Source organism: Ceratotherium simum, chromosome Y (genome assembly GCF_057802395.1).
Source record: "Ceratotherium simum simum isolate JZ-2026a chromosome Y, ASM5780239v1, whole genome shotgun sequence".
Taxonomy (NCBI): domain Eukaryota; kingdom Metazoa; phylum Chordata; class Mammalia; order Perissodactyla; family Rhinocerotidae; genus Ceratotherium; species Ceratotherium simum.
Genome location: NC_141941.1, coordinates 2,514,805 through 2,537,872, shown reverse-complemented (window position 1 = coordinate 2,537,872; position 23,068 = coordinate 2,514,805). Strand labels below are relative to the sequence as shown.

At 44.0% G+C, this 23,068-nt stretch overlaps 1 protein-coding gene across 1 annotated transcript in view; it reads left to right on the top strand.

Moving 5' to 3' along the window:
• LOC101401191 (protein kinase cAMP-dependent X-linked catalytic subunit) overlaps positions 1-23,068 on the top strand; it is a 104,090-nt gene that overhangs the window by 41,652 nt on the left and 39,370 nt on the right. The window contains exon 3 of the mRNA XM_004440752.3: positions 9,817-10,080. Coding sequence (XP_004440809.1) covers positions 9,817-10,080 — 264 coding nt within the window. The remainder of the gene's footprint in view (positions 1-9,816; positions 10,081-23,068) is intronic.

Below are 23,068 nucleotides of genomic sequence, written 5' to 3'. Positions count from 1 at the left end.
TGGTAGCCATTCTTTGGCAGTCAGGTACACTGAAGCTTTCGCTTACTCTACAGGGTCCCCCACAGTCCCTCCTACACTGGGACCAGTTAAAAGACTTTAAAAGTAGAGCCTAGTGATTTTACTCTCTGTCTTGCTGGGTGATGGTGGTGGTGGTGTGGTTTTCTCTGAATGTTGATGAAGTTAGACCTCTGTGACCAGTTGCCGAGCATCAGTCTTGGGGATTGCGCCTCTTGGCATGTTACAGATACACTTTGCTCCCTGCCATGAGGTAGAATCAGACAAGCTCCCGATACAAATGATAAGAGTCATGGAGAGTGATCATCCTTTATCAGGGCTGATGCTGGGCTGCCATTCTTAGTGGACCGATTGTAATGCTGACTTGATCCCCATCCAAGATGGGGAAGAACGGATCGGATGGCTGGAAGTCTCCATCCTTCTCTAGCTCCTATTACCAGAGTCAAGTCTTGGACTTCTACTCCGATGAGGTTTCACCTTCAGGGTTTCTCAACCACAGCACTCCTGACATTTGGGACGTTGGGGGTCATTCTCTGTGGTGGGGCCGTCCTGTGTACTGTAGGATGTTGAGCAGCATCCTTGGTGTGTACCCACCAGATGCCAGTAGCGTCTCCTCTCCCAGTTGTAACAACTGAATATGTCTCCAGATGTTGCCAGGTGTCCACCTTGGGGGGATGGAATTGCCCCAGTTGGAAACACCTGCAGTGCAGGCACAGGTAGAGTTAAGTGGGTGTGGGGTCCCATTCTTCCTTTCCTGACCCAGCCCTTGAGCCTGGAGTTCCATTGTTTCATCATGATGATCAGTCTGTGGACCCCACAGTGCTCCCTGGGCCAGAGACTCATTGCACCTTAGCAGAGCCAGGCTAGTGAGTTCGGTCAGCCAGCAGTGTTTGCTTTCTCCTACAGATCTGGGAAGAAAGATCTCGGAAGTCTGTCACCCACAGGGCACATCCGTCTTGCTATTGATGAAATGACAGCTTGTATCTCCACTTAGAGGAATTTGTGCCTTAATCTAGTGTGGATGTGCCCTTAGCTTCAAGGAAAGATCTTTGTTTGTGTCCAGAGGCTTGGGTCTGGTCTCAGTCTCCATCGGTTCATGGATGGGTGGTTGGTTTAAACCATTCCTTTGTTTCCCTGGTAGTGAAGGAGGAAAGACCACTGTTCTCCAACTTTCCTTGTCTTCTCTCCATTTGAATTTTAAAAGCAAAAATCCAGAAACAGCCGTGCTTTGTTTTTCATCATTGCCTGCAAGATGTGACAGAAGGAAGGCAGCCACCTGCCAAATCCCCGTGCCTCTTCTTTGTCTGAAAATGATGAAATGTACATTTGAGTTTTGGGGGGGCAAGGTGGACGCTTATAAAAGGGGGGTTTAAGTTGTCCCCATAGAGTGTAAATATGAAGTCCCCAAGGAGGCTCTGCTAGATACAGGCATTGTAGATAACGCGGGAATCTTCAGCTCTATGGGGCAAGAATGTGGAGTTAGGACGAGGTGGACACATAAGCAGAATTTTGTGGACAGAGAAGGGATTGGTTGGCGGGCAGGTGGGGGGAGTCCTTCCAGATGGCGAGTGGCATAGCGGCCACAGGGCACCTGGGGGCTAGGACGTAGGGAGGAACCTGCGTCCAGCTATGGACCCAACTCTGGACATGGGTGGGGATGGCAGCATCGATAGTGGTGGGCAATTCAGAGGAGAAGGAGATGAGAAATGGGCCCAGCAAGGGCACCTCTGGGGTGGTTAGACAGCAGGTGCCACGTGCACAGGAACTCCATGAGCCCGGGTATGTGGGATACAGGGCTCCCCCGTGCATTCAGGTGGGAACTGGAGTGCAAGGAAGGAGAAGGTCACACCCTTCCTGGCTTGCGCAGCTGTGTATTTGGGGTGCCGCACGCCTGGGAGTTGGACGGGAGAGAGAAGGGATTCCAGTTGGGGATATTTCAAGTGCACAGGACCAGTAGGCAGCTGTCTTGGAAGAGAGCCCAGCGCCGGAGACAGAGAGAGAGCAGTCATTGGCCGAGAGCCATCAGGTGGAGCCATCGAGGGTGGGGGAGCCTTGGGGACAGGAGCAGAGAGACCATGGGTAGGGGATGGAACATACCAAGGTCACCTTGGGGGAGGGTTGGTTACCACGGAGCCAGGTCGAAAAGTAGAAGAAACATTCCAGAGCCTCAGATTGCACGGAGAGATGGGGTTAGAGGAGATAGGGTGACACTTGGTGGTTTTTCGTTTTCATCTTTTAATGGGAAAAGTCCAGCTTTGTTGCAGCATCTGGAGAAATTATGACCAACTTGAAGTTAGGCATCTGCAAGTGAATGAGGCTGACTTGTGTGTTAATTAAAACGCCTTAGCGTAGGAGCCTTCCTTACAGACTTTGCAAACAAAAGTCAACAATCTACTTTAAAAATAGAAAGTGCTCCTTTGAGCTAGAGATAGCTGCTCTGAGCTGAGGTTCCCTGCACAGGTGGTGGGGCCAGACTTGGAGGTTTCCAACTTCAGCATTCCTAGTCATCATAAACTACAGCTGTTTTTTCGCTATTCATAGATTCATAGGTTAACACGTACGCTTGAATACATTTTTTAATTTTAATTCTGTAATTGGGATAAAATGTACCTAACATAAAATTTACCGTCTCAACTGAAATGCACAGTTTTGTGGCATTAAACACATTCACATTGTGGTGCAACCGTCCCCACCATCCATCTCCGGAACTATTCATCTTCCCAAACTGAAACTTTATACCCATTGAACAACATCTCCCCATTCCCCCTCCCCCGGCCCCTGGCATCTGCCATCTACTTTCTGTCTCTATGGATTGGACTCCCAGAGGGACCTCTTCTAAGTGGAATCTTCCAGTATTTGTCTTTTTGTGACTGGCTTATTTCACTGGGCATCATGTCCGCAAGGTTCATGCATTGTTGTAGCACGTGCCAGCATCTCCTTCCTTTTTGAGCCTGAATCATATTCCGCCCTATGGATGGACGAGCTTTTGCTTATCCATTCATCCATGGATGGACACTGGGGTTGCTTCCACCTTTTGGCTACTGTGAATAACGCTGCTGTGAACATGGTGTGCAAATGTCTGTTAGAGTCCCTGCTTTTAGCTGCTCGAGTGCATTTTCAGCATCTAATTCTCTTTCCTGTTTGTTTTTCTTTTTCGGCTCACCTCGCACACTTGTCCTTCTTCCTCCCACCCTCCCTCATCGCCAGGTAACCACGTGTCAGTCTGATATGGATCCTTCTGTCTTTTTCTGTACTGAAAGAGGTCTGTGCATGCACACACATGAGGTTTGGCATGGTTATAGCATATGATACACATTTTTTGGCCTCTTCCTATTTTCACCTCAACTTCATGGAGATCCCTCTTGGGCAGTTTTGTGGGGAGACATTCTGAGATGCACGGCCAGCGGTGAAGGCTGGCCAAAGGTGAGGCCAGGTAACCCCCCTTTTCCTTGGAGAGAAGCGGGGCCATGCAGGTGGAGTTGCAAAGGACTGGGGAGTGGATGTTGGTAGAGGGGCAGATGTGTGTGTGTGTCTGCACCTGCTCCCAAAATCGAGCTCATATGGACCATGATCACGCTTGCTCTGTGTTTTAGCCCCAAGAAGCTATGCTTCTCGCTCACACCTGCTGCCCTCTGAGCTACACTATTGCGTCCAGTTCGCTCCTGGTCCATTCTGCTAAGATGCCTCACAGGCCGTTCAGTGTCCTTCTGTCCAAACATGAGTTCTTGACCTTCTTCCTTTTCCCCTACCCCAAGTCAGTTCCTCCTTTCGACTTCCCAACTGGCTCTTCCAGCTCCTGAGTGCCACCCAGGCGCCATTTTTGATTTCCTTTTCTCTGCCTCTGTATTCACCCTGGCCGGGGGCCTGCCCTTTCTTACTCTAAACCACATCTCCAAATCCATCCACAATGGCATCTTCACAGAAGCCACTTTAGTTCATCCACGTCCCCTCGCTGTCTTCTGTGTGGCCTCCTCAGAGCTGATCACTCCTGATTGCAGCAGGCTGGGGCTTTTTTGTGACGTGAAAATCAGACTGCCATTGTTTGCTTTCACATCTCATCAGTAGTTTTCCTTCATGCATATGACAGAATGCAGGCTCTCTGCCATGTCTCCAGGACTCCAGAGTCTGGCTGGTGCCTCAGTTTCCAACCTTCTGGTACATCCCTCTCCAGCCTCCTTTGAGCGGCAATGCGTTGTGCCTCCAGATCCTGCCTTCCACCCGCTCTGGCCTTGACTCTGCCCAGCCATCCTGTGTTTAATGTTTAGATCTAGCTCCCCTGCTAGCCCACAAGGCTCATGATAGTCTAAATAGGATCTACCCTTTCCGTTATTTCCATATGTCCAAGACAGGACGTTACCTGGCACAGAGTGGGTCCTTCCTCAAAGTTATGCACTAAATGAAGAAAGGAGCAATGAGTTGTGGAGGTCGAGAAAGAACGTGGTTTATGAGTTCTTGATTGATGTTGCTGAGTAAAACTAATAATGCACACAATGAATTTCCGATCCAGAACATGCCTCTTTTTCTCCTATCACGTGTGATAAACCCTCACATCCCTTTCTGCCCTCAGACTTATTTTTGATAGACTCCTTGCAAAGGATGGAGTCCTGCCATCAGTGAGAATTATTTGACCAACAGATTGGCTGTTGCAATTCATCCTGTTTCTAATTTTCTAGACTCAGATTGTAATTCATTTGTGGCCACCTACACTTCACCCTATCACCCTACAAGCCCCAAATGATGACTTAATGATTGTAAACATTTTGGGGGTAGTAAAGTTGGTATCTCTTTGAGTATTTTGGTTCTTATCAGTAACACCCAACTCTTGACAATTCTCTCCATATAAGAAAAGTCTTATGATGGAGATTTGAAGGAAAGAGGTCTCAGAGGAATTTTTTTTTTCTTACTTATGGTATTTTTGTGACTTCAGTGATTTGGAGAAGGACAGAGGAACAAGGACCTTCCAGGATTTTTTTTCATAGCTGTAGTTTACTCGTTATGCAGTACCTTTATGAAAGCTATTCCTTCTCAAGGATGCTGATGACCGATTGCACATGAGTGTGATGTGTGTAGGTAAAAATGACAGCCCACTTAATATGTAGTGCCTTTTTCAGGCATTACATCTTAGGCATGACGTTTTGTTTGATTTTATCAACATATTTGTGGAACAAACATATCTTCATACATCTTTATACGTCAGTATAGTTCTCTCCACTCAATCACTTGTCTTTGACGTTGGTGACTGTGATACTGTGGTCTGTAGTAAGGAATATGTATTTGGTTCTTCTCCCAGTTCCTGGCAAAGAGATCCTAAGATCCTTGGAATTTCCTGTGATAAGAGCCATAAAGGTGTCTTTGTTATGTTAATGAGGTGACTTTTGGACCTTTCCTAAAGATAGGGACTGGTTGCCAGGGGAACGAACCCTGTGATTAAAGGGTTGGAACTTTCAGTCCTACTAGATGACCTCTGGGGAGGGGAGAGGGATGGAGACTGAGTTCAGTCACCAATGGCCAATGGTTGCATCAATCTTGCCTGTGTGATGAAGCCTCCATAAAAACCTGAAAGGATGGGGTTCAAAGAGTTTCTGGGTTGGTGAACATGTGGAGATTTGGGGAGAGTGGTATACCGGGAGAGGGCGTGGAAACTCCATGCCTTGTTCCCATACCTTTCCATCTGCATCGCTTCCATCTGGCTGTTCCTGGGTTATCTCTTTTTATAATAAGCCGGTAATCTAGTAAGTAAAAGGTTTCTTTGAGTTCTGTCATTGCTCTAGGAAGTTATTGGAACCCAAAGAGAGTGTCGTGGAAACTTGTGATCTATAGCTGGTTAGTCAGAAGCACCGGTGACAACCTGGACTTGCGATGGGCACCTGAAGTGGGGAGCAGTCTTGTGGGACTCAGCCCTTTACCTGTGGGATCTGATGCCATCTCCAGGTAGATAGTGTCAGAATTGAGTTGACCTGTAGGACACCCAGCTGGTGTTGCAGAACTGCTTGGTAGTGTGGCGAGAAAACCTAAACGTTGGACTTGGGAGCAGAATAGTAGACACTGGTTGCTAACTCTTTTCCTCTATTGATCACTGTGGATGATGGATCAATATGGGTGGATATTGATCAGTATGGATGGATGAAGTTGTGACTCAGCTGGAACACAGGTGACCGAATCTGAGATCTTTGACCCACTGCTCCTGCCAGAATCTCCCGGTCTCCATCCATACTGTTGTACTCCACTTGGTTGCTTAATCCCGAAAGTTCTTTCTGTCTTTCCTTAACTGCTAACCCTCTCTTGGCTCTGTTCTAATCTCCCATTGTTAATTATCTCTGATGCCCTTGAAGGGTGGAATTGGGTTGCATTGGGACATTGTGGTGCATTGTTTTCAAGAACTGAGAAAGGATATGGGCAGATTATTATCCTGGTCATGGATCAATAGGAGTGATTACAGGATATATCCAAAGAACGGGTGCATCCTAATCAATGAGGGGTGTGTGAGTGCATGCTTGTGGAGTGTGTGTGCATGAATATGTTGTGCTTACATATTTGAGTGTGGGGAGATGGGGTTGTATTCATTCTCCTAACTTTTCAACCAAATCCACAGTTGTAGAAAATGGTAGTGCTGTTTGGATAGTTTTGACCATTTAACGTCTTTTCAAGGACTCAATGATTCTCCCAAATCCCAGAACTGCAGGTCTGTCCTAGTGAATTCTAGCTAAATTTGCCATCCACCCTGCCCCAAAGAAATCCAGCAAGTCACCAGCTTACGTAGAGGTTCAGTGTACAAGTTCCCCAGCCAGCTGCCATTCGGACCCTAGACCATATTTCCCACCAGAACAGTGAAATCGTCCTGGGGTTCTAAGCTCACCCACACAGCCCAGTGTGGCTGTCATGCGTGTGAAATACTGTGCGCTTATATTGAAGCGTCACAATGTCCCTGCCTTGTCTGGCAGGGAATAGGGGATGTGGTCCAAAGAAATGGCTCATCTCGACTTGAAATGATATAAGGAAAGCAGGTGTCTGGTTAGTCTTTCTAACTGTAGCTTTCTCCAGAAAGTAACGGCAGCAGTGAAAACCCACAAAACACTTTTCCTGCTGCCTCTGTCCTTTCATGCCTCCGCACCGCAAATCTTGAGCCTCTGAGCTGCAAGAAGTGAGAAGAGGAAACAGGAGACAGATGCACAGCTTTCAGGAACGGAAGAAAGGAAATGCCTGCTAGTCACCGATGGTGCTCTCCCTGAAGATGGTATCCTTGGGCAGTCCTGCTGCTGAGGGGCAGAAATCTGGTAGCAACATGGAGAAAGGACGGCATTTAGGCAACCCCTCTTTCTGCATAGGTATTTTCTCCCAACTGCATCCTTAATGCAAAGGGTCTGCACGTTTAAATGCATTTAGTGAAAAACCCGTTTGTATATGTGACCCATACTTCACTAATACAAATGAACATTGTGATTAGCAAAATAAACACTCATTTGAAAGTCAGAGCAATGTGCTGTCTTTTTTTTTTCCTTATTAAAATGCTCTCCTTTGGATTCGAAAAGTTTATTGTGTCTATGATGGGGCTTCATTCCTCTCTACAGCCACATTTTTAGATTTATTTGCATTAATTCACGTTGTCCTGACCACTGCACATGAGTGCTTCTCTGTATTTTCCTTTGAGTTAATCTTTAGGTCATTGCAAGCTGTCTCCCCAAATGCTTTGTCTTTGTTTTACTTTATTTCATTGGAATGGCCCATCCCAGCAGGCAAGACACTCTGGTAGATGGTGCCCTGAGCATCCTCCTCTGAGGATGGCTGGTTTCTTGGGCATCATTTTGTTTTCGGTGAAGCCCAGATGGACACAGCCCATTGGGATCAGCTTTGGAGGGAAGCACGAGTCCTACCGTCATGATCTGAGAAGACGCAAGAGAGACCAATGCAGCATTGACACCCATAGCGTGATCTTGCTTAGCGTCATCCTGTGGGTCCCCGATCTTGCAGGGTGGCTTTCATTGGGTGACCTCACATATGCTTATTCTATCATAGGCATCCTCATACTTCCTAAATCCTCTCGAAAACCTAGTCCTTAGTTCCGGAGCTCATTTCTCTTTTCCCCACGTCTTCTTTATGGGAAAACATTCTTTCTCCATCACTGCTGATCTCCCAAGAACGGACTTGTTTTTTTGTTCATTTTGCCAAGATTTCTAAAATACAGATGGGACTCAGCATCTCCTCTCTTCTCTCATCCACACTCTTCCTTCCTCCTAAATTCCTCGCTGCTGCCTTTTTTCCATTCAGAGAGCTCATCAACGCCTTTGCAAGGAGGATGCATCTCTTCTGCCTCTCTCGGGCAATCTCCTACCCATAATTGCTTAGAAATCTCTTACTTGGGACTTTTTTAATGGCCACCTTTTCCCGGCAGGTGTTTGGAAGGGAATCCATTAATTTACTGTAAATTTCCAGTCTTGATTACAGAACTGGGGTGACTGAATTGGGTGTGATCCCTGGAGAGCTGCCCACTGTGTATCAGTTTGCTCGGGCTGTCCTAACAAATACCACAGACTGTATTTACAGGCTGAAACAACAGACATTTATTGTCTCCCAGTCCTGGAGGCTGGAAGTCTGAGATCCAGGTGTGGGCAGGACTGGATTCTCCCGAGGCCTCTCTGCTTGGCGTGTAGATGGCCATCTTCTCCCCGTGTCCTCACGTGGTCGTCCCTCTATGCGTGTCTGTGTCCTCATCTCCTCTTCTCATAAGGACCCCAGTCCTATTGGATCAGGACCCACCCTAATCACCTCACTTGACCTTCATCACCTCTTTAAAGACCCATCTCCTAATACAGTCATGTTCTGAGGTCCTGGGGGTTAGGGCTTCAACATATGAATTTTGGGGACACAATTCAGCCCATAGTAAGCTATTAGCCAGTTTGTTATCAGAACGTGATATTTATTCTTATCACTTCTGGGACCTTTGCACATTTCACAGGATACCGATATCTCAACATGTATCATATCCATATCTTTTTTTTTTTTTAAAGGTTTTATTTATTTATTTTTTCCCCCAAAGCCCCAGTAGATAGTTGTGTGTCATAGCTGCACATCCTTCTAGTTGCTGTATGGGGGACGCGGCCTCAGCATGGCCGGAGAAGCAGCGCGCCGGTGGGAGCCCGGGATCCGAACTCGGGTCGCCAGCAGTGGAGCGCGCTCACTTAACCACCAAGCCACGGGGCCTATATCCATATCTTAACATCCGTCTGTACCTGAGTCTTAACCTCTACCTATATGCATGTCTTAACATGTCTATACCCATAACATCTGTCTGTATCGAATCTTAACATCTGTCCATAGGCATATCTTAGCATCTGTCCATCTAAATGAATATCTTAATGTCTATCTATACTATGATCTTAATTTCTGTCTATACACACGTCAACATCTACCTATACCTGGATCTTAATGTCCATCTATGCCACATCTAACATCTGTCTATACTGGGATCTTAATGTCCATCTATGTCCATATCTGACATCTGTCTATACCCGGATCTTAATGTCTGTCTATGCCCACATCTAACGTCTGTCTACACCCATACTTTAATGTCTGTCTATGCCCATATCTTAACATCTGTCTATACCTGGATCTTAATGTCCATCTATGCCCACATCTACAATTTGTCTATACCCAGATCTTAATGTCCATCTATGCCCATATCTTAACATCTGTCTATACCCAGATCTTAATGTCCATCTATGCCCATGTCTTAACACCTCTCCATGCCTGGATCTTAATGTCCAGCCATGGCGCAGCCTTCACGCATGCGGTGGTCTCCCACAGGTTCTGGACGTACCATGATGAGCGCTTCCTCTACATGCTGATGGAGTTTGTGCCGGGCGGCGAGCTCTTCAGCTACCTGCGGAACCGCGGGCGCTTCTCCAGCAACACCGGGCTCTTCTACTCCGCAGAGATCATCTGCGCCATTGAGTACCTGCACTCGAAGGAGATTGTCTACCGGGACTTGAAGCCGGAAAACATACTGCTGGATAGAGATGGGCACATCAAACTCACCGACTTTGGGTTCGCTAAGAAACTGGTAGACAAGTAAGTGACCATTCTCACCCATTTCCCCCAGCCCCATTCCCTGCCTCTAACAACCACCATTCTCCTCTTTGGTTCTATAAGTTCGTATTTTTTTTTAGATTCTGCATATAAGTGAGATCATAAACTATTTGTCTTTCTCTGTCCGACTCATCTCACTTAGCATAATGCCTTCCAGGTCTGTCCATTGTTGTCACAAATGGCATGATTTCCTTCTTTTTTATGGCTGAATAATATTCCATTGTATATATATGCCACTTTTTCTTTATCCCTTCATTTGTCAATGGACTCATAGGCTGTTTTCATGTCTTGTTTATGGTCAATAATGCTGCAGTGAACATGAGGGTACAGATACTGCTTCAAGATCCTAATTTCATTTCCTTTGGATAGATACCCAGAAGTGGGATTGCTGGATCATATGGTAGTTCTATTTTAAATTTTTTGAGGAACCCCCAAACTATTTTCCGTAGTGGTTGTGCCGATTTACATTCCCACCAACGGTGTACAAGGGTACCCTTTTCTCCACATCCTCGCCAACACTTGTTATCTCTTGTCTTTTTGATGATAGCCCTTCTGACAGGTGTGAGGTGATGTAAGTTAGCTTCTCTTTTTATCAGACTTATACACGTGTGTATTCTGAGTCCAGGACTCGCAACAGACCACCACTTCCAACTCTCAGGGCTGCGCAGCCAGTTTTCCTGGTCCATCTCCCGGGCAGCTTCCAAAATTGTGCCGCTGTTGTCTCCTTGTTCCTTCTTAATCCTTGTGGGTTACACTTTTTATCAGTCTTCATTGTCTTTTGGGAGGGAGCAGAGGTGAATTTGTTTAATTCACCGTCTTTGACAAGAAAGGATTATACATTTAAACATATTTAGGTCATCTTTAGTTTTGTAAAAAAATTTATGTCTTGCTTTTTATTTCCGATGATAACAAAACACCAAAAAAGTCCTTGCTGAACAAATAGATTCTTAGTTTCAGTGTTTTGCTATGTAAATAAAGGTATAGGACATACACTAGGCATAAATATTTATTTATGCTTCAGATTAATTCTATAATGTATATTTCTTTCTTCTTCTTCTTCTTCTTTTTTTTTTTTTTGTGAGGAAGATTGGCCCTGAGCTAACATCCTTGCCCATCTTCCTCTATTTTGTGTATGGGACGCCCCCATAGCATGGCTTGATGAGTGGTGTGTAGGTCTGCACCAGGGATCCAAACCTGCAAACCCTGGGCTGCCGAAGCGGAGCGTGCTGAAGTTAACCACTGCACCACGGGGCCAGCCCTGCATAATGTACATTTCTTAAAGTGGAATTGCAGGGACAAATGTTCTCAACATGGTTAGCACCAGAGAGTTGATATTAAGAAGAATTATATAAAATAAAATCTTACATAGTTAGTTTAAAATACCTTTAAGCTTAATTCATTCCAGTGATCCAGAATGCTCTCTTTAACTGGGAAGAATGTTTACAGCTAATGTGTATATAGTCATGCATTGCTTAAGCACGGGGACACGTTCTAGGAAATGCATCATTAGGTGATTTTGTTGTGAGCACATCATAGAGTGCACTCACACAAACCTAGATTGTATAGCCCACTACTAATCTTATAGAACCACCATCATATATGTGGTCCACCATTGATCAAAACGTCGTGAGGCGGCACGTGACTGTAATTATACACTACATAACGTATAAAAGTACAACATTAGCATAAGTGAGGCTAATGTATTTGCAAAACCCTATGTGTTTCATTTTCATGGTCTTTTACTGCTGTGATGTATAGAGAGCATATTCCCTCCATTAAGAACAATGCAGCGTTTACCATAAAGAATACAGGAAAAGGGCCGGCCCCATGGCTTAGTGGTTAAGTGCGTGCGCTCCGCTACGGGCGGCCCGGGTTCGGATCCCAGGTGTGCACCGACGCACCGCTTCTCCAGCCATGCTGAGGCCGCATCCCACATACAGCAACTAGAAGGATGTGCAACTATGACATACAACTATCTACTGGGGCTTTGGGGGACAAAAAGGAGGAGGATTGGCAATAGATGTTAGCTCAGAGCTAGTCTTCCTCAGCAAAAAAAAAAGAATACAGGAAAAATGCTTAAAATTTAGATCCCATGCAATTAAGCCGGGAGTATAGGACCCCTCGCCTGAAGCACTGGGGTCTTCTCTTGGAGTCTAAAGGTTTGGTTTTGATCGCAACTGTAGATTTTTAGTCCAAAGAAGGGAGTAAGAGGGAGCTGGCTAATGGAGGTGGGTGATGGAACTTCCTCATTTTCTGTCGGCTCTTTTTCTCCTTCACATCACACATTACTTTTCTAGGTTGTTTTGTTTTGTTTTGTTTTGGGGTTGTTTTGCTGTGGTTTTTGTTGTTGTTATTTTTATGCCCTAATACAATGTAAGCTTTCTTTTTCCCTTAGCCCCAGTGCCCACCAAGTCGCCTAGTACAATTAGATGTTAAAGAGAGGCACACCCCGACAGAGCCCGAGAGAGACCAGACTATATTATTTCTAATATCGTCACAGCTGCAGTCGTAAAATATTCCATTTAGAGGGACAAAGATGTGTGTCCTGGTCCTCTGGACAATTATCGTAATTTATGTTCCTAAAATTTCTCTTTATCTAGAGCAGCGCCATCCGACAGAAATAGAACACAGACCTCACGTGTTAAAGTTTTCCTGTAGCCATGTTTTAAAAAAGAAAACAGGTGTAGATCATTTTAATAGTAAAGTCTATGTTATTTGATAAATCCCAAATATGATCATTTCAACATATATCATTATAAAAGTTGAGTGAGTTTACGTGAATTTTTGCTGTGTTTGAAATCGCGTGTGCACTGTGTTCTCACAGGGCATCTCAATTAAGGCACTCAATTTTCATCAGAAATACATACTTGATCTTTCTTTAGAGTCCATAACATTTGCATTTGGAGAATCAGAGTCACAAGCCCAGGCTTTCCAAAAATACTGAATAGTCTTTCAGTAACTGCATTGAGTATCGATTTTTAAATGCAAATTTAAATTAATTAAAATCAGATTAAAATTTCAGATCCTCAGTACGTTTTAAGTATTCGGTAGTTGCATGTGGCTAGTGGCTCCACATTGAACTGGCAGACCTAGAAAATACACCATACTGTCCCATTACTCAAAGAGATGGGGTTGAGTAAGATGAAGACTACATTCCCCACGTTGTGGAAACATTTGCATTGCGGGGAAACTTGGTTTGGGAGCAGTTTCACACTAAATGACTCGTCTTTCTGATGGTCTTTAGAAAGGGGCCTCCTGTGAACATTTTGTAATGCTGTAAAATTTAATGTGATTTTCCCCTGTAGAAGTTCATCTATTCCATTTCTAAGAATAAAGCATATAAAAATGACGTGCTTTTACAGAGAAAAGACCTCACTTTTTTTAAAAAAGTTGGTTTATCACATTGGTGCCACCCCCTATTGGCAGCATGTGGTATATACACAGCATATTAAAAAAAAAAAAAAAATATATATATATATATATATATATATATATAGTATACCCTGTATTTATTTTTTTTTTAATCATTTTATTTGGAAGTCTGATTCCAGAAATAAAATGTTTAACATATTCACTTGATTATAAGTTTGGCAAACCATGTTTCTATCCAGTTAATCCATTATGTCCATTTAAGATTAACTGGATGAAGGCAGTTTAGTATATAACGTCAAGCAATTAATTTACTTAATGTGTTGAATCTCAGAAAAGACAGCCTCGTTACCATCTTGATATATCGCTTTTACAAAGAGCTTTGTCTTTCTAGTCGTGGGTAGTGTAGCTTGCAAAAATATTTTTTTGGTCTTTTTTTCTCCTTTTTGTTTGACATTCTCGGCTTGTTAAATGAAGTCCCTGTCTTCTGGGCCAGCCTTGGGGAGGCGGTGCTCGTAGGCACATACACACGGACCCTCCTCTGGTTCAGGATTCACACACCAACCATGACTTTTGAATAAAAATGGAAAGCAATTCACCAAAGTCTCCAGGGATCACTACAGCATAGATGGAACAAAACAGAGCGACTTCATCTCGAATAATATTTTTGAACATATAATTGAGGGAAGTGTGTTTCTCATATTTTTTTATAGCATGGGGTACAATGTATTTAAGCTTGTTGTAATTAAGTACTCTCCTCACTTTATGAATCTTATGCTCGTTTGCTCATAGTGACTCGATTTATGAGGCTTTTCCTAGATTGTCAGTGACAGACAGTGTTTTTCTCTCTCTCTCTCTGTTTTTTTTGTGGTGAGGAAGATTGGCCCATCTGTCACCAATCCTTCTCTTTTCACTTGAGGAAGATTGTCCCTGAGCTAACATGTATGCCAGTCTTCCTCTATTTTGTATGTGGGACGCCGCCACAGCATGGCTTGATGAGTAGCGCATCAGTCTGTGCCTGGGATCTGAACCCGCGAACCCTGGGCTGCCGAAGCAGAGCATGCGAACTTAACCACTACGCCACCAGGCCAGCCCTGATGTTTTTCTCTTCTAACTTGATCTTACAAAACTCATGTTTTCTTATAGTGATATTTCTTATTGCTGTATGAAACTATTTTACAAACATATTTTACATTATGCACATAGCCCGCCTAAAAGATTTAGAGATGAACTAGAATTATTCTTGATTTTTTGAAATGATCAAAAGAAGCTACTGATACATTTAATTTGATTTTATAAGTAAAATACAGAAGATACCTTCTCAGATATGGTATTCTTTCTCTGCAACAGCTCTTTCTTGGTTATTCTATTGTAGCTATTTAAATTCAAATGTTAAATTCAGTACCATCCCTTAGATTTTTATTTTTGGCATCTTGCTGAGGATAATATGGAACCTAATCTTTTACAATTGTTACTTCATATTTCCAAGCAGAGAGAAAAGTAGAGAGGATAGTTACTCTTGGTGTCCCCAACATTAGGCATCAAAGCCTTGCCACCTAATTTGATCTTTTTACCCTTTCTCCCATTTGTGTTTCTTGAATTATTTTAAAGGAAGTACCCACCATCCTGTCACTAACAGATTATGAACTTTAAAAAAACAACTACAATACCATTATCACATCTTAGAAATTTCAATAAAAAAATCCTTACTATCATCTAACACCCAGTCAAAATTAAATTTCCCCAAAATATCTCAAAAATGAGGATTTAACCAAGGTTTCCACACTGCCTTTGGCTGATTTGTCTCTTAGCTCCATTTAATCCATAAAGTGCACCTTCCAACTTTTTTTCCTTTCTGCCATTTATTTGTCAAATGAACTGGGCCATTTGCCCCGTGGGAAGCCCCACAGTCTAGATTGGGCAGATTGCTTCTTCATGGTGTCACTTTCTTTGTTCTTCTGTCCCCTGGATGTCTTGTAAACCAGTGGTTAGATCTGTGGACTGCATTAGAAGCAGCGTCATTGGATTCTTCTTCCCTCTCTCCAACCCTCTCTTTCTTCCTTTCTTTCCTTTTTCTCTTTGAGAAATGGCTGGTGCTGTATTCTTGTTGTGGCTTTTCCGTCCTGGCAAGAAGCACGTAACACCTCTTGTCCTGCTGTAAGTGGAGTGAAGATGGTTGCTCTGTGGGTCCAGGTGATACCAGCCCAACCTTCCTCCCAACTGTCCACTCTTGCTCCCGTCAACGTTGGAACTGTGGATTCTGGGTCCACCGATGGCGGTTGCCTTGCTCTGGCATTCCAGGAGAGATGGCAAAATGGTGATGTTCTGGCTCGGTCATCCCTTCTGCATTTCACAGCTGGAACTCTTCTATAAAGAACCACTTTCCCTCATCAACCACTGGGTAACTTTGAAATACCGCCCTTGACGAGAGGGCAGGAGGCATGCTTCCTTCTTTCACTTTATTTAAGCGTTTTCAAAATCGTGACCTGGGACCTTAGTGACCTCAAATGCTGCCAATGCATTTTTTAAAAATAATCCTCTCCACTCAAAAAACATGATCTCATGCATTTTCATCCAAAACAATCTTTTTTTTTTCTTTTTGGATGCTTATATTGACCCCATCTTAGCAGGGAGTGACTGCTTAATGGGTGCAGGGTTTCCTTTTGGGTTGATGAAATGTTTTGGAACTAAATAGAGGTACTGGGTGCAGAACATTGTGAATGTGCTAAATGCCCCTGAATTGCTCACTTCAAAATGATTAATTGTATGTTATGGGAATTTGTGTCAATTAAAAAAAAAAAACAGTCCCTTCTGTGTAGGAATCCCCTCAAGCTGCCTCCTGTACCCTTTTGTCAGCATCCCATTGGCTTTCCTTGTGTTCATTCACTGGAAGAAGCCCAAGCTTTCATATGTCCTCCTCCTTCCACCCCGGAATCAGCCACTTCTTCAAGGAGGCCTAGACACTTGGGTGGGAAACAGTATTTGGAGACCAGGCTGCGTGCACTTGGGTGCTCTTTGCTACTGGGGTTTCATTGCTTCTAGGAATTCTTAGTGGACAGAGTTAAAGAATACATTTTTTTTTTAAGAGAAAAGTAAATGATGAGTCCAAATTTTCCACATCATATTTAAGCCTATGGGTTTTCACTTAATTTTTATGAATTATTCTTGTATCTCTTTGCTTACCCTGAAAATCTTGTTTAACCGTGTAATTTATTCACAGCAACAAGTGCTCGCAATACCACACAGAGGTGACTTCTGTAGGTGACACTGTGGTTGAGATGTGCTAGCCCGAGATGTGGGTTCTAATGTTTTTAAATCCTTTATTTAGGAATATAGAGAATGAACAAGTTAAGTCATGAAACTGACGAAGGCCTTCGTTTCATGCATGTGAAAACAGAAACGGTACAGGACTGAGATGTATCTCAGGTATCAGAGTGTTGGATTAAAGCCAGGCTTTGAAATCCGTTCCTCTCCCTCTGTCTAATTCTTCCACTACACCAGGGCTCGGCAGACTATGGCCGGCGGGATCTGGCCCACCACTTGTGTTTTATAAATAAAGTTTTATTGAAACACATTTGCATTGTTTGTTGACACTCTGTCTATGGCAGCTCTCATGCTACAATAGCAGAGTTATGTGTGTGCGACAGAGACCAGATGGCCCGCCATGTTGACAATATTTACTCTCTGGCTATTTACAGACAAACTTTGTCCATCCGTGAACTAGACCATCTGCTTTGTGAGCTGATTAAAATTGGCCAGAACATATATTCATATCAGGGAAGATTATTCAGCTATGCAAAGTAATAAAATACTGACACATGCTACAACATCAACAAACCTTGAAAACATTATGCTAAGTGAAAGATGCCAGACACAAAAGGCCAAATGTTCTGTGAATTTACTTATAGGAGGTACCTAAAGTTGTTGAGTTGTAGAGACAGAAAGTAGAATAGCGGTTGCCAGGGGCTTGTCTCCTCTTGTGTTGGTGTGTCAGGAAATACTATGGTTTACTCCCCAAAGGCTACATAGACACATGGGCCTGGGAAATGTGAAGGATCCCTGAAGCCGTCGCTGTGTGTCTGTCTCTCTCTCTCTTTCACACACAATATTTTAGAATTCATCCAGCCCCACCTCTTCATTTTACAGATGCGGAATCTGAGGCTCTGAGAGGTGAAATAACCTGCCCACGTTCCCACAACTTCCAAGTGGTAGCACCTTCCCACTTCCAGGTCAAACCTCTTTCTGTTACCATCACCCTCTATTCATGGAAGCAACACAAAGCAGTGGTTAGGACTGAAGGGTGGCTCTGGCGATACTTGCCTCTATTGGACCCATGACACTGCCAAGCTGTGAGATTGGGCGTGTTGTTATTGCCTCTGTGTGCCTGCTTTGCCCATCTGTGAAATGAGGAGAATAGTTCCTAGCCCATAGGGTTGTTGGTAAGAATGGATGCATCTGCTCATTGGAAAGTATTTCCTTAGAACCATTCCTGGCACATAGTAAGCACTGAGAAGATATGAGGTGCTTCTGACTTTTTCATCCCCATCACCATCATTATCATTATCATCTTCATCACCATCATCTCTATCAGCATCATCACCATTATCATAATCATCATCATTATCATCATGATAATCACAGTCACCATCACCATCATCATCACCATCATTACCCTCACCATCATCATCATTACTTTCACCAGTTATCATTATCACCACCTTTTCAACACCATCACCATCATCATATCATAATCATTATCCTTGTGATCACCATCATCATCATCATCACCATCATCAGCATCACCATCATTATCGTTATCACCGTCACTACCATTGTTATAGACTGAGTTGTGTCCCTCCAAAATTCACGTGTTGAAACTCTAACCCTTATTGTGACTATATTTGGAGATAGTGCTTTTAGGAGGTAGTTAAGGTGAAATGAGGTCATGAGAGTGGAGTCCTAATCTGATGGGATTGATGACCTTATTAGAAATTTGTTTCTCACAATTCTGGAGGCTGGAAGTCCAAGATCAGGGTGCTTGGTGATTCGGTTCCTGGTGAAGACTCTCTTCCTGGCTTTTAGATGGCCTTATTCTCACTGAGTTCTCATGTGGTGGAGAGAGATTTCTCTCTTCCTCTTCTTACAAGGACAGCAGTCATTGGATTAGTTCTGTCTTAACCCAGTATGACCTCATCTTGATTACATCTGCAAGACCCTATTTCCAAATCAGATCCCATTTACAAGCACAGGGGTTTGGGAATTTTGGGGAACACACTTCACCCCAGTACAGACACCATGGAAGGCAGTGGGGGATTAAGAATACATAAGCATTTGACTCTGTACTTTACAGAGCATCTTGTCTATTTTTGGTTAACACACCGTCCTACACCCCGCCATAGTGGAACTGATAACAGTGAGAAAACTGAGAACAATGGGTGTCACCTTGCCCTCTCCAAGAGCCAAGTGAGCGAAAAGAGATAAGACCAGAGGCATGAATAATTCACAGCCTGGACCAGCAGTCTCAGAATAACGTCCAGGGCTCTCTGTCTTGTCTTAGCATATTTACTGCAGTCTGAAGCTCTTTATAGCACTTGATGCCTCTGTACATCGAAGAAGCGTTGGGGCTTTTTTCAGGAAGCTTTTACTCTAAGGAGGTGTCAGCCTACCTGTGGCTACTTAGAAACTGGAAATTTACACAGATCTGTGCCCCTTACTAGGATGGAGCCAAAAAGAGACTCACTTTCCAAATGTAAGTGGAGACGCTGCACCTGATGCGTATACAATTACCTGCTGTCACCTCTACCTGGTCTTGAAATCAGCTAAGAGCTACGCTGCCAGGCGGCCTTCAGGCGACCTTGGATGTGCTATCAGGCTGGAAATCCACCATTAATGGGCCAATAAGTTGATTGTTCTGCAGAATTATAGTGTCATGAGCCCGAGCAACCAAGGTTGACTCAGTTGGGCATGGCGGGAGAAGCGATGTTTCTAAAATAGTCTGCCTTGAACTCAGTCTTGAGACTTTAGAGAAGGACAAGCTCCTCATTGGACCACCAGGTGGTTCTGTGTACCGTGATTGGCTCTAACTTGAAAAGACCAGGAGAAAGAGTGAGCCCCTCCCACTTTACTCTGTGTGAGAAGAACCCCTCCTTTCTTTTCTTCTATTCGCTGCCACCTGCGGTACCTTCCTGCCTGCCATACCTTCATTCCTGGCCAGTTGCCGACTGCCTGTTCCAGGGACTGCAAAATCTCTATCTGAGCCAGTGTAACATGGCCCCACTCCTTCACTAGGATTTGAAATTTGAGTGGCAGTCAGTTTGTTTTGATCACAAGGGGTTATAGGGAAATAGGAGAGAGTCTGTTGGGTGAAAAAAGAGTTGCAGGTTGAGCATAGGGAGGTGTCATGGGGAAGGGAAGCAAAAAGAGACCCAAGAGGACCTTGGGGTGGGTTCTTGGGAGGAGCTGAGGAGCCTAACCCTAGATCCCCATCACGCCACTAGACCTGGGAGAGCTGGGACAAGATGCGCTGCTTATAAAACAGGCTAGTGCATGCTTGGTAATGTGCAAAGAGAGGGAGAGAGTGGACAGGCATATCCATTTGCAGACTGTATTGAACTCACTTTTTGTTTTCTCTACATTAAACCTGCAAAGTAGAGTTTCTTCTATCAATGCTTCTGTCATTGCATCTTTTTTTGGAAGAGTCCTTTGCAAAGTATCTATATTGTGTCCTCTCCTGAGGTACCACTCCTTTCTGCCTGTCTGCAGGCAGGCACCAAACACAAGCGCAACCCTTGGCAAGACGGGCAGACGTGGTCTGGAGGTGAGCTTGAGGTTGGAATTGCTAAGTGGAGAGCGACATTCTACCTGGCAGTAGAGCGCCAACTGGATACGGCTCAGACTCAGCTCTCTCTCTAGGGTTACAGATTCCCGGGTCCTTTCCAAAGCTGCCCTTTGTCCAGCCTCTGCCCAATTCCTTGTCACCTTACCTTGACTTTGTTCATTAGACACTTCCTGCATCTCCCTTCTATGGGGGACACTCTGCTCCCTTAGCCTCTTCTGTTTCTGCGCTTGTTAAAATTTTAATTGTGGCAAAATATACATCACATAAAATTTACCATCTTCACCATTTTTAAGTGCACAGAGCAGTGTCATTAAGTACATTCACATTGTTGTGCAACCATGACCACCATCCATCTCCAGAACTTTCTCATCTTCCCAAACTGAAACTCTGTCTCCATTAAGCACTAACTCTCCATCTCCTCTTCCCCAGCCCCAGGCACCACCATCTACTTTCTGTCTCTGTGGATTGGACTCCTCTAGGGATCTCATATGACTGGAATCTTATGGTATTTGTCCTTTTGTGACTGGCTTATTTCACTGAGCATAATGTCCTCAAGGTTCATGCATGTTGCAGCAGGTGTCAGAATTTTCCCTCCTTTTCAAGGCTGAATAAATATCCCATTGTGTGGACAGACCAGATTTTCTTTATCCATTCATCCATTGATGGACACTTGGGTTGGTGTCCACCTTTTGGCTCTTGAGAATAATGCTGCTATGAACATGGGCGTGAAAATATATCTTCAAGTTCTTGCTTTCATTTCTTTTGGGTGTATACCTAGGAGTAGAATTGCTGGGTCATAGGGTGATTCTATGTTTAATTTTCTGAGGAACCTCCACACAATTTTCCACAGAGGCTGCACCATTTCACATTCCCACCAACAGTGCACAAGGGTACCACTTACCTACATCCTCACCAACACTTGTTGTTTCCTGTTTTTTTGATAATAGCCTTTGTAACGGGTGAGAAGTGATTGTCTCTTCCCTTTGACGCTTTTTCTTCTTGCTCATAAGGACGAAAAGTCACAAAGATGACCCTAAGTTCTTACTCACAGGAAAGCCCATCACACCCCCTCTCTGACCTGTCACCTCCCATCTTAGTGACGTAGCATCATCTATCAAAGTCTTAGTAGGCGAGTGGGTGCTCTAAGTGCTTGAAGAGACAAACGACATCATCATCCCAATTTTCTTGACCGCTAGTTGTATTTTCAAATGTTGTTCCTCTCCTGCCATCATTTAGCTTGTACTCCATGACACAACACAATTTATAACTCACACGATGGAGGGTGAAGACCCCAGGAGCTTAGAAGTAAACTTGAACCATCTGAGTGGCCACGTGATGTGACCTCGTATGGGGGGACATGCTCGTTTCCTGGGGCTACCATAACAAAGGACCATAAACTCAGGAGCTTAGAAGAACATTATGTGATGATCTCACAGTTGTGGAGGCCAGAAGTCTGAAGTCAAGGTATTGGCAGGGCCAGGCTCCCCCCCGAAGGCTCTGGAGAAGGATCTGTTCCATTCCTCTCTGCCTCTGGACTTTCTGGGTTTGTAGACCGTCTTCTCCGTGTCTTCACATGGTTCCCTCTGTGTGCTAATCTCCTCGCCTTTTTTTTTCCAGCTTTATTGAGGTATTATTGACAAATAAAAATCATATATATTTAGGTTGTACAATGTGATTTTTTTTTTAAAGGTGTATAATTTGATGATTTACTATACATTGTAAGATGATCACCACAATCAAGTTAATTAACACATCCATTACTTCACATAGTTTCCATTCTCTTTTTGATGGTTAGAACATTTTTTTTTGTTTGTTTTAGAAAATATTTATTTTTCATCAAAAATATGTTATTTTTTATGTTGACGTACAATGTTTATGATTAATAAGTTGTCATACATATTTTTTAATGTCTCAGTTTCCATTCCTAAGTGGTAGATAGCAATAGATATAACTCACAAAAACAAAAGCATTTTGGGGTCAGCAATAATTTTAAAGAATGTCAGGAGACCCGAGATGGAGAAGTCTGAGACTGACAGCTCTAGGCGCCAGGCAGGCTCCTGCTTCACTTTGCCTGTGCCCTTCCATCTGCCTGGAACTTTCCTTCCCTCACTCACTCAGGTCTCTGACGGCCATCTCCTCTGAGAGGACTTCGCTGAGCCCTCTGTCAGGAACAGCAGCCCTACCATAGTCCCTCCTGATAGCCTGCTTGGTTTTCTCCACGGGGCTTGTCACCAGCTGACAGTCTAGAGTGTTTATTGCGTGTGTAACTTGTCTGTCTCCTCCGCTGGACTCTGAGCTCCGGGTAGCCAGGTGCTTGCTCTTACTGATGTTTTTCCAGCACCTATAACAGTTCCAGACATTTGGCAGCCACTCAATAAATATTTCTTGAATGAATGAACAAATGATCAGACATTTATTCTCTCACAGCTCTGGAGGCCAGAAGTCTGAAATCAAGGTGTCAGCAGGGTTCATTCCTTCTGGAGGCTCTGAGGTAGCATCCATTCCGTGCCCCTCTCCAGCTTCCAGTGTTGCTGGCAATCCTTGGTGTTCCGCGGCTTATAGCTCCATCGCTCCAATCTCTACCTCCATTGTCAGTCGGCTCTCGTCCCTGTGTGGCTCTGTCTCTGTCACTTAATAAAACCAACATAGAGGATTTTTCATCCAGAGCCGAATCAAATCTCAGGTTGTCTACTTGAGCCCCTAATTACGGCTTGCTCTGCAGGACATGTTATCTGAAATCTGTTTATCTTTATTTTTTTTTTT